The 13,555-nt window shown below is 41.1% G+C and overlaps 1 protein-coding gene across 4 annotated transcripts in view; it reads right to left on the bottom strand.

Moving 5' to 3' along the window:
- Nucleotides 1–1,718: 1,718 nt before the first annotated feature.
- Nucleotides 1,719–13,555, bottom strand: part of tacc1 (transforming, acidic coiled-coil containing protein 1) — a 30,190-nt gene continuing 18,353 nt past the window's right edge. For 3 of the 4 annotated variants that reach the window (XM_085159224.1, XM_085159223.1, XM_085159221.1), the window contains exons 2-14: nt 13,188–13,297; nt 9,815–11,135; nt 9,391–9,426; nt 8,954–9,017; nt 6,756–6,945; nt 6,094–6,158; nt 5,707–5,832; nt 5,540–5,616; nt 5,388–5,431; nt 4,317–4,480; nt 4,119–4,225; nt 3,867–3,987; nt 1,719–3,298 (exon numbers count right to left, since the gene is read on the bottom strand). In XM_085159224.1, the coding sequence (XP_085015350.1) occupies nt 3,233–3,298; nt 3,867–3,987; nt 4,119–4,225; nt 4,317–4,480; nt 5,388–5,431; nt 5,540–5,616; nt 5,707–5,832; nt 6,094–6,158; nt 6,756–6,945; nt 8,954–9,017; nt 9,391–9,426; nt 9,815–11,064 (2,310 nt within the window). In that variant the 5' untranslated portion in view covers nt 11,065–11,135; nt 13,188–13,297 and the 3' untranslated portion in view covers nt 1,719–3,232. The remainder of the gene's footprint in view (nt 3,299–3,866; nt 3,988–4,118; nt 4,226–4,316; nt 4,481–5,387; nt 5,432–5,539; nt 5,617–5,706; nt 5,833–6,093; nt 6,159–6,755; nt 6,946–8,953; nt 9,018–9,390; nt 9,427–9,814; nt 11,136–13,187; nt 13,298–13,555) is intronic. The other variant, XM_085159222.1, reaches the window with a different exon arrangement.

Here is a 13,555-nt window from a genome sequence, read left to right as displayed (position 1 = left end):
CTGCTCATTTTGAGTTTCTTTCTTTCTTATCTTTTTGACTGGACTGGACTCATAACTCAGACGCCCTCTACAGGAAAGGGCAGAGCAGGCTGTACCTGCTGCGGAGACTCAGGTCGTTTGGAGTGGAGGGTCCACTCCTGAAGACCTTCTATGACTCTGTGGTGGCCTCTGCTATCTTTTATGGTGTGGTCTGCTGGGGTGGCAGCATCTCTGCTGGGCACAGGAAGAGACTGAACAGGCTGATCCGAAGGGCCAGCTTTGTTCTAGGATGCCCTCTGGACCCAGTGGAGGTGGTGAGTGACAGGAGAATGGCGGCTAAGCTGTCATCACTGTTGGACAACATCTCCCACCCCATGCAGGAGACTCTGCCAGCACTGAGCAGCTCCTTCAGTGGGAGACTGTGGCACCCACGGTGTGGGACGGAGAGATTTCGCAGGTCTTTCCTCCCCACTGCTGTCAGACTCCACAACAAAGACCTTAACTGATCAAACACACACATCCACAAATGTGCAATAACACTAATGTGCAATAATCTTTTCTGGCATCGTTGTATTTTTACTCAGTTGTATATAGCATTTGTATTCTATTTTTATCTTATTGTATATTTTATTCTATTTTATTCTACGGTATATAGTATTTTATTTTATTCTATTCTGTACAGTTGTGTACTGTATTTATTCTTATTGTATTCTAATTTTTGCTTCATAACTTTTGCACTGTCCACTTCCTGCTGTGACAAAACAAATTTCCCACGTGTGGGACTAATAAAGGTTATCTTATCTTATCTTATCTTATCTTATCTTATCTTATCTTATCTTATCTTCACTAGGAGAAATATTGTGTTTCTGCAGTGAATCTGATGGCATCCGTAGCAACATTTGGCAAAGTCCTAATGTTTCTAACAGCTCAAGTTGAATCAGGAAAGGATATATGTAAGAGGGAAACTGGGATTTAATGAAGACAAAGCCAAACAAGCAAAATTAGTGATTATTGGGTAACAATGACCTGCTTTCCACAGATTCCGTTACATGTAAATTATTGACAGCCCCACTCTAGCCCAGAGGAACAGGAAGCAGGCTGTATTTTCATTCAAGCTGCAACATAACATGGGGATGTTAAAGCAGACTGCAGACACAACTATTAAACCAGATATCACATAGGTGACTGAAGTTTTTTTTTCTAGTCTACACATCTAAATCAATTTGTTGTTGAAATTAGGGCAGCACGGTGGCACAGTGGCACAGTAGTTAGTACTGTTGCCGCACAGCAAGAAAGTCCTGAATTCAATTCCACCATCAGGCCGGGGTCTTTCTGTGTGCATGTTCTCACTGTGTTTGCATGGGCTTCCTCCCACCATCCAAAGACATGCAGCTTGGGATAATTGAAATTGGAACTAGGTGTGAATGTGCGAGTGAATGTGAGTGCGAATGGTTGTCTGTCCCTGTGTGTTGGCCCTGCAACAGATTGGCGACCTGTCCAGGGTGTACCCCGCCTCTCGCCCTATGACAGCTGGGACAGGCTCCAGTGCCCCCGTGACTCTGAAAAGGATAAGCGGAAGCAGTAAAAATCAGCAGTTCATTTAATGTAAGTGGCATGCAAGTAGGCAATGACTCCTCTTTAGCGATTTAGCTTGTCTCTGTTTTCATTTATTTATTGCTACAACGGAAGCTGATGATTTAAATGAGCTCAAATGATTGTGACCAAGAAGGAGAGTGGCATATTATTAAATCTTAACCATTTATTAAGGAATGCACAAAATATAACAGTTGACATACAATCTGAGTATACGTAATTCTTTCATTTTACAAACATTAGCAACACAATTATGAATACTCTTTTTATAAAGTATAAAATGTACTATAACTGTGAATTTTAAAAGCACCTTCCAACTAATGTTAACACCACCACGACGGGACACGAGGTCACACTGAAACCCACTTCATTTTGCTGTGACATTTGGCAATTGATTGTGCTGATGTAATGAAGGCTACTGTACAAAATGTGTCTTTTATACACTTCGGACCAAAAATGCACTCATGTGCTAATTCAAGTGAAATCAGACCAGAAAATATTGATACAGCAAAAGATGTACAATGAACCCGTAGGCCTCGCTGATCTATTGCTGAAGGTGATAGCACTGAAACCGCAAATCCACTGCAACTGACTGCAGTTCAATTATCAAGAAATACACTGACTACAGTACTCTTTGCAAACAGCTTGGAAACAACTGCACAAAGAAAAAAAAAATAAACCTGTTTGTCTTTCTTTTGTTTTCTCTCAAAAGGCACAAGCAATGTTTTGGCTCATAAATAAAATATGGACACAACCCCAAATCATTTTTATGGCAACTGGTAACTTTTCCACACTCAAACGCAGAGCAGTCAAAAATGAAACATGCCACATGGTTTTATACTGCAGCATAATAAAAGCAGGTTTTACTATATTAAAGTCAAAGTATCATCAAAGTGATTAAAAACTGGGATTTAATATTTGATTCTTTTGAAGTGCTCTTCATATTTAACAATCCCCAAGATTCAAAAACGGCTTAATGTAAACCCACGTATAACTGAAGGACACACTGTGTAAACCTGTGAAATAAGAAATACAAACTGAAAGGCAACTTACTTAAGCTGAGATAAACGACCTGAAAACTATACAAAATGATCCATTTAGGCACTCAGCACATGGATTGTATTATTAACGCAGTTAATTGCAGTATAAATGTGCTCTGGTGCAAAGAAAATGTGCATGCATCCCTGCCAGCGTCATCTTTTCCCTTAGTTCCTGCACACATGCAGTGTAAAATGGGGGTGGAAAATCCTTATGAGACGAGACGTGATGAGACGACACTTGAAAATGGGTAAATTCCAGAAACGTAAAATGATACTTTACTGTAAATCCTGAAGCAAAGGTTTACAAATCATTGAGTGACTTATTAAAAAAAACAACAACATTACATCCTGTTATAATTGTGTGCTTCTTCAATGGTCCTGACACAATTAACACAACAATAGTTGTACTCTCATCGTATTTCAGTCTGAAAGGAGAAAATGAGCAAGTGCAACCATACTGTCCTTCAGTAATATACTGTATATTTAAACAAACAGGTAATGAAAGTTGCAATGTGCCTGATCTATGATCATGTAAAAGATTTAAAGCACATGTTGTTGTGAGAAAAATCTGGAGCTGAAGAGGAAGCAATTAAGAGCCACAGAGTTTGATGAAAGGCGTCCTATTCTGTTCCCAGTTTGGCGATCAGTTCATCACAGATCTTAGTGAGCTCTTCAATCTCTTGATTCTGTAAAGGACAGAAAAAAAATTAGAGTTAAATGTGCCAAAACTTAAACATTTAAGCGATTCAGAATTTATGGAGTTAGTGGGACTCTGCAGTTTGTCTTTCTTTTGACGATTTTGCTTTAAGTAAACAGAACATTGCCCTCTAGTGGGCAGTTCAGATCATTGTAAATGAAGTGCATTTAAAATCACTATTCTGCGGGACTGTGTTCTATTTATAGAAGTAAAATAAGGAAAACAGGAAATCATCCCTTTCACTATCTTGAACATAAACCCAAACAAAAAAGAAGTGACAGGAAACATCAGGTTTTGCGTGAAGCAGTGACTAAAAACTGCTAAACTTCCAGGAAAAATGACTGCACACAGCAGTTCATTCAACAGTCAGACACTGATGCTTAAACTTGTCTTGTTTGACATCTTTTTGCAGAAGAAAATGAAAAGTGTGTTCAGCACACAGACAAGACCCAGTAGAGCTTTCAGTCTTAATTACCCAGGTTTTTCAGCACAATTTTCCGTCACTAACACAGTTAAACACTGTCAGATCATTTTAATTAAATTTGCTCTTATCCTACCTTCTGAAGGACCGCTCTTTCAAGTGACTCCACCTTCATCTGCTCCTTTCTCAGGCTTGCGTTTAGGGCCACACTCTCACCGTTTGCCTTGGCACGTACCTGGGCTATGTCCTCATTGGCCCTGTTACAGAAGAAACAATGTCAGACAATGTCAGAATGAGAAATGACGCCTAGCTTTGAAATGTAAATGGAATTTCAGGAGTCGGTATTTGAATAGAAATGAAATCTTGGAAGCCTAAATTGCAGACTTACTTGTCGAGTTTCTCTTCAGCGTGGATTTTGAGGGTTTGATATCGTTGCTCCTCTTGCTTGATCCGCATCAGGTAGTCTTGAGCACACTTCTTTAGCACCTCCTCATTCTGGAGAGACACATGTAAAACAGGTCTAGTCAAGTTATGCAAAGGTGGCTCACACAGCTTCTCATGTGATTCATATTGAGACTCTACTGACCTTCTTAAAGCCCTCCAAGACTCCCTTCATGTTCTCATACCGCCTGAAGAGGTCAGCAAAGGAGCGCTCCACTGAGTTGAGGTCAGCCAGGGCCTGATCTCTCTCTAAGGTCAGCTGTCTCACTGACTTACTACATGACAGGGTCTTCTGCTGCTGCTCATCCTCTGTAAATAAATGAGCCAGAGTATAAAATAAGGGCTAAAAACACACAAGAGCTGTGAGACAAAACAGTGTAATGCAATAACACATGAGTGCACATATAAAATGCAGAATAGACAATGTAGAAATAATGTTTTATGTCAATGCTGTGTTTAAGTAACTAATAAATACAAGATTAATCCCAGGCTAGAGTGGGACTCCTAGCTTTTCTGGTTAGTGCTGGTCCTCAGTTTAAGGTCAGTGCAACAACAACAGAAACATAGAAAACAACAGGCTATTTATATGGGTATACAGTGTAATGTACTTGGCTTGAAAGTCAACAACAGGTCATGCTGGTGAAAAATGTCAGACTGCAGGTGGAAGTAAAAGGCCGAGCTGATAGCTGATAGCTTTTTGTAGGCGTTGACCAATAAGGCAAATCCCCCCAAAAAAGACTGAAGCCACTGACTGTGCTGTTCTGTTCCACTACACTGTAACTGTAATACAGCCTTACATATTACGTATAGGCTGTTAAAAACAAATTAAAAAGACTGCAGTCTATTAGACTGTCTATTACACAGTGGGTTGGTATTACAGGTGTAGATTATATGCATAGAATGTTAAAAAAAACATATACAAAATAAAATGCACGGCTGAAGTGTGCTCAGCTGTTGCACTGCATCCATGCATTTGTTATGATGTACATTATGAATTTAATAGTCTGATGGCGGTTGCGCAAAACAACGTGTAATGGTTTATACATATACATAATGGTTTCCTTTTTGTATAAATATCCACATAGATCAGAGAAACAAAATGTACATCTGATTTGGGGGTTTGTTTGAAGAAGTCACACAGTTGCTGGAGCAGTAACGTTGTGCATAATAACAAATTCATGGAGAGGAAAATCACCACTAGGTGGCAGCAACTTACCAATCATCTGTGCGACTGTTTTCTCATATTCTGCAACTATTTTCCTGTCAGAATAAAAACCCAAAGCAGTTACTGTCAACTTTGTTTTCACATGTTCAGTTGTGTTTAATATAACGTAGGCAGGAGCACTCAGACAAACAAATGCCTCGTACCTCATTTCCATAACCTCTGCTCGGCTTTCTTCATATTTTCTCTTCCATTCATTGACCTCGATCTCTTTAACGATGATCTGTTCAGACAGGAGAGACATAAAATTAAAAACCCAGCTATGATCACAAATAAACAGTTATGCATAATAACAACCGGCTCTTTCTCATACCTCTTCTCTGATCAGGGTTAGCACTGCAGCTTTGTCCATCTCGCTCAGAGGCACGCTGTCCTGGGACAGGGCTGCTGTGTCAGGGCCCTCATTGCAGGTCAGTTTTGTTGTTGTGGACATCGCACTCTGTGGAAGGAAACATATTGTTTGAGGCTGTTTTGAGGCAAGTAGCTACACTACAATAAATATTACAAAATCTGGTTTGGCTTTAAGGTGCAAGTGATGTTATCTTAGACAAATATTGTGATTCATTGAGCAGAAATAGCTATGAATGAGAGCATAGTTGGACCTGTTATTGCTAACCTGAAGAACAGCTGATAATGCAAAACAATCCTGTCATGCTAAAATATTTATACCCCCTTGCTATTGTTCCTATAGTCCACTTACTATATCATCTTTCAGACAGAAGCTGTCCTTCTCCTCCAGCTGGTCTGCAACCTTTGTCTCAGAACCTTTGACAAGATCAAACACACAACTCAATGAGAAAAACTACTGTAACTATCCATATCACAGTTTTCAAAAACAATCAAATGCACATAAAGTAAAGAGTTCATACTTACTATTTGTCTAGTTCTGTGCTTTTTGCTTTTGTTTTTTTATTGAAAAGACTGCATGGCTGGTCCTTATGCACAACTGTGGGGAGCAGTATAAATACTGCCCAGTGTAGTATTTATACATTTCTTTTATCCAGGACAGAATACTGCTGAGCATGCCTGGTACATTTTTCTTCCCCTCCCTTAAGCGTGACGCAGTACTTGTTGAGAAAATTATGTAACCGCATCACCTTCCTCGTTCACATCGTCTTATCAGTTTTATTAATAGAACTTGCTGTGTAAGCATCCTTTCCACTGAGGCTGATTTAAAAGAAAATCTAAGATATTGTGTTTTTTGACTTAAAAACATTGTCCTCAGACGTTACCTTAACTTTTAGCCAAGTTCTATCCAAGCAAAGCCTCCGTTTACTCTATATTACCGTCTTAAATACTTAAATACTCACACTTCTAAACAGAAATAGGCCATGTCTGTACAAATGTCACTGTAGAGCTTACCATCCATTATAGCTCTGTCACAGCTTAGCTGCTTTTTTACAGGTGCTTTCATGCATTCTGGCTCCTCTTTCTCCTGCTGGCTGTCTGTTGTCTGTCCCATCATACAAGTGGAGGCCAGCTTCTCCTCATCGGTGGCATGATGAACTCGCTGAGTGATTTCTGGGGTCTGTACCACCACTTCATCCTCATCCTGGACATGAGAAAGCGAGGTATCTGTACTGTAATTTATTCTATTTATGAGATTCTGAAGCCCCCCCCCCCCCCCCCTTCCCAACACACACATACGCACGCGCGCGCGCACACACACACACACACACACACACACACACACACACACACACACATACACACACACACAGCCTAAAGGCACTGTTGGTGAATGCGTGGGCACAAAATATTATTTTAGGCACTAGTACTGTGCAAAAGTCCTGACTATGCCTCCAGCATAATGATTGATAACTATTCAAACCAAAAATGTCTCATTTGGATTCATCACTCAATCAGACCTTTTGACCCTTTCAGTTTGGTTCTTGTGTAACTTGCCATGCTTCAGCCTTTCTCCCTGTTTCCCAGCTTCTTGGCAGCCACCCTTGTGCTGAGTCCATTTCTAACGAGGATTCAGTGAACTGTAGGTCGATCAACTGAAGCGTCAGATGCATCTCTCGGTTCCTGTGTCAGGTCTTTGCTGGAGTCTTGCTGTTTTTTTAAGAACGTTCATCTGCTGTAGATAGTTTTTTAGGGCAGCTACCTTTTCTTTTGTTCTCCATTTGCCCAGTTTCTTTCATTCTTTTAAGGATACGCTGCACACCATGATGAAATATGCCAAGTTTAGGGGTAATTGATTGTTGGGATACACTGTGTTAGTGCCAAAATGTTATTTAATCAGTATATTATCATACTCTTTGAACTGTGGTATCTTTGGCATTTTTTGTAGATTCAGCTAAAGAAATGAGAACAAATGACATTTTTTTGTGAAAGACTGCTAGTAACAAAGTTTTCTGTTATGCATAGACACAACACTTGTTCATCTACCAAATCAGGTACATTTTTATGCTTTAATGAGTCATAGGTCAGAATTGTTGTAGTTTTGCATTTTCTTGTTAGATTTTGTAAATTTTCTCTTTGACTTTTTGCTTTTAATTTGCTTAAGTTTCACTTTAGTTTCCAGAGTTGATTTGCTTATTTCCATTTAGCTTTTATTGTTTGAAAATGTTTTGTTTTAGTTTAGTTTTTAATAGTTTCAGTATTCACTTTAGTAGTTTACTTGTAATTAGTTTATAGAGTGTGCATATCAGAGGGAAGATTTAGGAAAGTCAGTAGAGATACTGATTGACTCACAGACATCAGGCAAGTTTTTCATAAAACTAATAGATACTAAAACAAAGCACATTACCATGTATTTGTATTTTATTTTAGTTATTTTACTTTTTGTCCTTCTCACTACCAGTACCATGAAACAATACCTGCAGCTTATTCGGGTGCCACGGGTAGTCCAGAAGGAAGGTTTGCTGTGTGCCACAGTCTTAAGTGTGTGGAGGCGTTATCAGGAGAAGGGTTCTTACATGAGGAGAGCTATAGAGGGCCAACGTGGGGGTTGACCTCCACGCGTTAGACAGTTAACACTACCCTGACTGGTCTTAGGGGCCTGAAGCCATGCCACATTACTGATCATTTGGTCAGAAACATCATCATGAGTGGCCTGATGGAGGTGATTTTCACAGGACTCTGGCACTTCTCCACCCATTCCTCCTTGTACAAAGGAACAGATCCTAGCCCGTTCCATGGGCATCTTTTACACGGTATATTTTAGGTCAGCAGCAAGCAGTTCCAGTGAGATAACAATGAAGGTCTTCACAATATTGTTAAAGTAAGTTAAGTATTCTGTAGTGACGCCATATCTTCAGGATTTCTCCTGAGGATGATGAAGGTGTTGCTACTGAGGACAGGTGGAAGCAGGAGACTAATATGTTGACTGCAGAGTGATATGTCACAATTTTGTCAGCATGCCAAGACAGTACTGCAGAGCTGGAGACACTGCTGATGCTTCTGTCCCTCTCTGTCTCTCGTTCTCACTGTGTGTGTGTGTGTTCGGAGGTGATGGTGGACAGAGCTGCTGAATAATGAACATTGCAGTGTCACTGCAGTAAGGTGAAGCAGTCTCACACACATCCTCACATCCTCACAAACACTTATATTACCTGATTACACATGTCAAGGACCAAGGACTGGCTTTCATCGTATTTCTCTACTTTACAGGAATTCCTACAAAACAAGCACAAAAAAATAATGCAAGAAGTTACAATCTATAGACTAAACGTGCTGTGACGCTTTAATTAACACACACTGTTTCCACAACCATTGAGCTGTGAGCATTTCTCTGCTTTGGTGTTTAGACAGATATCAAAGAAAGACCAGTGATGCACATACACGCATGTAGAACCATACTGGTGCTGCTAAACGTCTGGAGAGCTCACAAGATGTAACATACTACATCTCTAACATGTGAAATGAAAGTGAGGAAGACATATATTGCCCTCACATGCTTCTTTGTAAGCCGGTCCTGTTGCAGCGCATACCATGATGAGAGTAAAATGCGAAGCAAGCATGCGTGAGAGAAACGTGCATCAGTACTTACAACAGAAAACAGAGAAACTTGACTTGTTCAGATGTCCTGAGGCCAATAGAATAGGACAAAAGCAGAAAAGTTTGCGGGTTGCACGACAGACGAGGGGGAGGAAAGATGAAGGATGAAAGGGATTAAGCAAGTGAAGGAGGGATTTTGATAAGGGAACAAAGAACAAGAGACAAAGGAGAGCAAGTGAGCGACTGGAGGTGCTTGGCTCAGCATTTTTAATACTCAGCAGATAAAGTTTGGCAATAAACACAAGATGGAAAAGCTGGAACTGGTCTAACGGCTACAGCTGTAACAGCACTTTAAGAGTCTGAATATAACATGTTTGAGAACTGTGTGAATATCCAGTGTATCGGTGATAATGTTATGACCTCAGAGCTTTGAGCTCATGGGGCAAGAAAGAAGGTTTCATGTTTTTGAGACTTACTTGATTGTTCTCTCTTTGTTTTTCTTGGGAACCTGCCTCACTTTCTTCTCCACCTGAGGTTGCCTTGCCTTTTGTTTCTCTCCTTCTTTTACTTTTTTCTCCGGCAGAGACGAGGTACTGGACGTGTCCTCGTTGCTCAGAGATTTTGAAGGTTTAAAAGGGTCCACAGAAACATCAATATTGTCCGGGTCAAAGCTGTAGGAGCTTCTAGGAAGCACTGGCGAGTTGTTCACCTTGCTATTGCTACCAAATGGATTGAAGTTTGGGTCGTCTGACTGACTGGGATCAAAGTTATATGATCCTGTCTTAAGAATAGGAACATCATCCAAGTTCAAAGGTGTAGAAGAGTCTGAAACTGGAAGAGAAACTTCCAGATCAGGCTCTGAAACTGGCTCTGGTATAGACTGGGGGACTGGTTCTGGTGCTGGCTGTGAAAGTGTTTCTAACACTGTGGGTTCTGGTTCAGGTTTGCAGGAAGCCTCGGATCCTTTGGGCTTCTGCTTATTTGTAGCAAGTTTACTGATTGTCTTTTTCCCTCCTAAGTTCTTTGGAGGAGGCCTGCTGGCTGGTCCTTCATCCAGGCCAAACTCCATCATCACGGGCTTAACCTCAGATGATGGATTTGTTGTTTCCGAGTGTGCTTGTGCTGCTGAGCTGGCCTCTCCAAGCGGCTCGAGTCTGGGGAAAGAGCCCGGTTCACACGGTGGGGGAGAGTTTTGGATTTTTGATCCGCCGCTGGTGAATGGGTTAAAGCTCTCATCCAAAAGGTCAAAGTTATATGTGACCTTAGGGACAGGAAGCTCTTCTTCCTCGTTTGTGGTAGCAGCGTCATTCAGCGAGGACTTCATTTTCAGAGACGGAGGTTTGGATTTCCTCGTTTTACTCTTTTGAGTAGGCTCTGCCTCGTTGGACAGGCCATTGTATTGTGCCTCTGGTTCAGCAGGAGGTTTCTCCTCAGGGGGCTCTGGAGCTGAGAGGATTGCAGGTTCACTGCTCAGGATTGAATCTGGTTCTGAGGAAAGAGCAGGACCCAGAGCTGGAGCCAGATCTGGGACTGGATCAGCTGCTAGAAGAGTAGCTGGGACTTGGGATGACTCAGAGGATGGCGCCACTTCCTTCTGTGTGGATAAATCAGCAGCAGGCAAAGAGCCCAAATCTGCTGGAAATTTCACTGTTTGTCCTTCTTCTAGGGTCTGAATGTTTATTTCGAGCGGGCCACCCATGGGCACTGCAGGCTCATCCTGACCCATGTTGTGGCTGAGCAGAGTGTCCTGATCCCTGACAGGAGCAGTCACTATCAGGTTCTCCTCCTGCTCCAACTCTGTGGAAGAAATGAGACCCAAAACACCAGAATTAATCATAAAACCAAAACAAGTCTTAAAAATTAATACACACTCCTGCTGCCAGTGCTGTTCTCTTTAATAACACGCCAGCTCAGATGTCAGTGATATCTGATTGGCTCTCCTAAACCAGGTTAGTCACCAGCCAACTGTTCCAATTGCTGCTGTTGCCATGGTAACATGTTACTATGAGGGCCATGACATTTGTACAAACTCATGCATATGAAAATAAAAATAAAAAGGTGGAGTGGTTTATCATGTTGTGTGTGTTTTAGACAGTAGTGATGGTGGCTGCTGTGGCGCAATCATTAGCTCCAGGGAAGATTTTGAGACCACAGCATATTTCAGCATGCCTGTCATACTCGCCGTGTTCATGTAACATTATGTTGCCAGGAAACAAGCAAAGCCTGCCGATACTTCTACCCAGTTCCAGTCGGATGTCGCCAAAGTGTCACTTTTGACTCCTTTAGTACAAATATAAACTCTGTTGGTGACGCTTGTCATGTCAAGTAGATCTCACTAAGCTGCACTGCCTGTTTTACCAATAACATAAAAATGATCTATCTGATAAAATGTTATATGTGCCTTAAATAGTATAGGCAGTGATCTGTACTTGTAGTGACCCCAGGCAGATGTCAGTCACATCTCTAACTGTGACCACACCTTTAACTCTGCAGATAAGGGAGAAGGCCAAAACCACACTACCAAAAGGTCCTCATTAATACTTAATACATAATCCTAATTAATCCTACTTTTATTGATCTATAGACGCTGTTTGAATCCTAAAGATTGAAGTACTATATTAAGCTACAGTAGTATTAAAAACTGTTGTTATGCAGATCCAAAATTCTCTACACGTGATGGTTTTCGGTTCTTGTAGATCGACTGTGATCTGTCCACTTGTAAAGAAAGCCCACTGAGTCAGTGTGGAGAAAATTTCCCTGAGATTGCATCAACAGAAAACGGTTTAATAGGTTATAATATAATAGTGATTCATTTAACCCCGCTGAGATCAAATTGGGCTTATATGGTCCGTCATCTAAAGTGAGTTGCACACCCATAAAATAGTTATAAACTGTCATCACGCAGATGCTGATGTAGTAATGGAGACTTTGGATGGACACAGGCAAACACTGGCATTAGCAGGTTTACTTTCAACGATGTTTCCAGAGATGCTTAAGCTCCTCCCTGCCTGAGATCAGCTGCAGGGAGAGATGTTTGCAGTTTGAATGGAAACTCCCTCCTCTCTCCACACTTTCTGACCTTTGCAACTAACTCTTTTATAAAATGTTGTTGGAGCTGTTTTACAGGATGGACTTAATCCTACTAAAACCACAACAGCCACACAAATATGAGGACTACTAAAAATCAACTTTAAAAAAAAAGGAAGCTGCATGATAGCTTTGGGCCCATGGCTTGCTTTGTGCAGTTGCTCCCTTCATACTGACCTCTGTCAGTGACTACTACAAAGCAGGGCGGAGCTTTAGATGAAGCTTTTGTTGAACCTGTTGAATTCCAGAGCAAAGGCCTTTCCCACACTCTGCTACAGGCTCCTCCTTTTGGTGATTCAAAGGACAAAGTCAAGGCTTCATCACACCCAAAATCCTTCCTCATCTGCAAACCAGCTTACATACCAAGCATGCAGAGCATATTTGGCCACCTTCAGGTATTAACCTTAATTATGTTTAATGAAGTGCATTCTGCATTTGACTGCTTGTCTGTACCCCACATCGTAAGTCATTACTCAATCACACAAACGTTCATTTTAGCATTAAAAAAAAATTATTTTGTTGACACACTCTAAACACATGTCCCTCTTGTTGACTACGAAGATAAACACAAATGTGACACCTGAGCATTTAGTGAAGCATCTACTCTTGTTTCCATGGCAACCTTGAGGCTACTGCTTTGTGTTGTGCACTCGAACACGCATTTCTTCTCATATGTTGAATATTGTAGAGCTACTGCTATTAAGATGTCACAGCGGACAGCTTCTCATCATCGCATTTCTGTCTGTCTGCTGTTGGCCTCACCTGTTTTGTCTGCATCAGTGTTGTTGTTCTCCAGCTCTCCTGGGATGGTCGGAGGGGCGCGGACAGGAGTCGCTGCCTCAGGAGTGTCAAAATGACCCTCTGAGTCAGAGCTAGTTAGTGAGAGATACATATGAGAGAGAGAAAGATTAAAACATTCAAAACATTAGAAAGGAGCACAGAGGTGATCATATTACAAAAACAGAGAGCACGAGATAGAAAAACTGCTGCTGCCAAAAATAAAAATGAAAGATAAATAAAAATGAAAACCAAACAAAAAAAAAACAGATGCACTATATTGATTCATGGTATCATAATGTACAGATGGTCCCAGGTCAGACCAAGGGTGGAATTCGCCTCTTGTGCTACAT

The sequence above is a fragment of the Neolamprologus multifasciatus genome, chromosome 5, assembly GCF_963576455.1.
Source record: "Neolamprologus multifasciatus chromosome 5, fNeoMul1.2, whole genome shotgun sequence".
NCBI lineage: Eukaryota > Metazoa > Chordata > Actinopteri > Cichliformes > Cichlidae > Neolamprologus > Neolamprologus multifasciatus.
The sequence above is the reverse complement of the archived record's forward strand: the minus strand, read 5'-3'. Positions and strand labels throughout refer to the sequence as shown.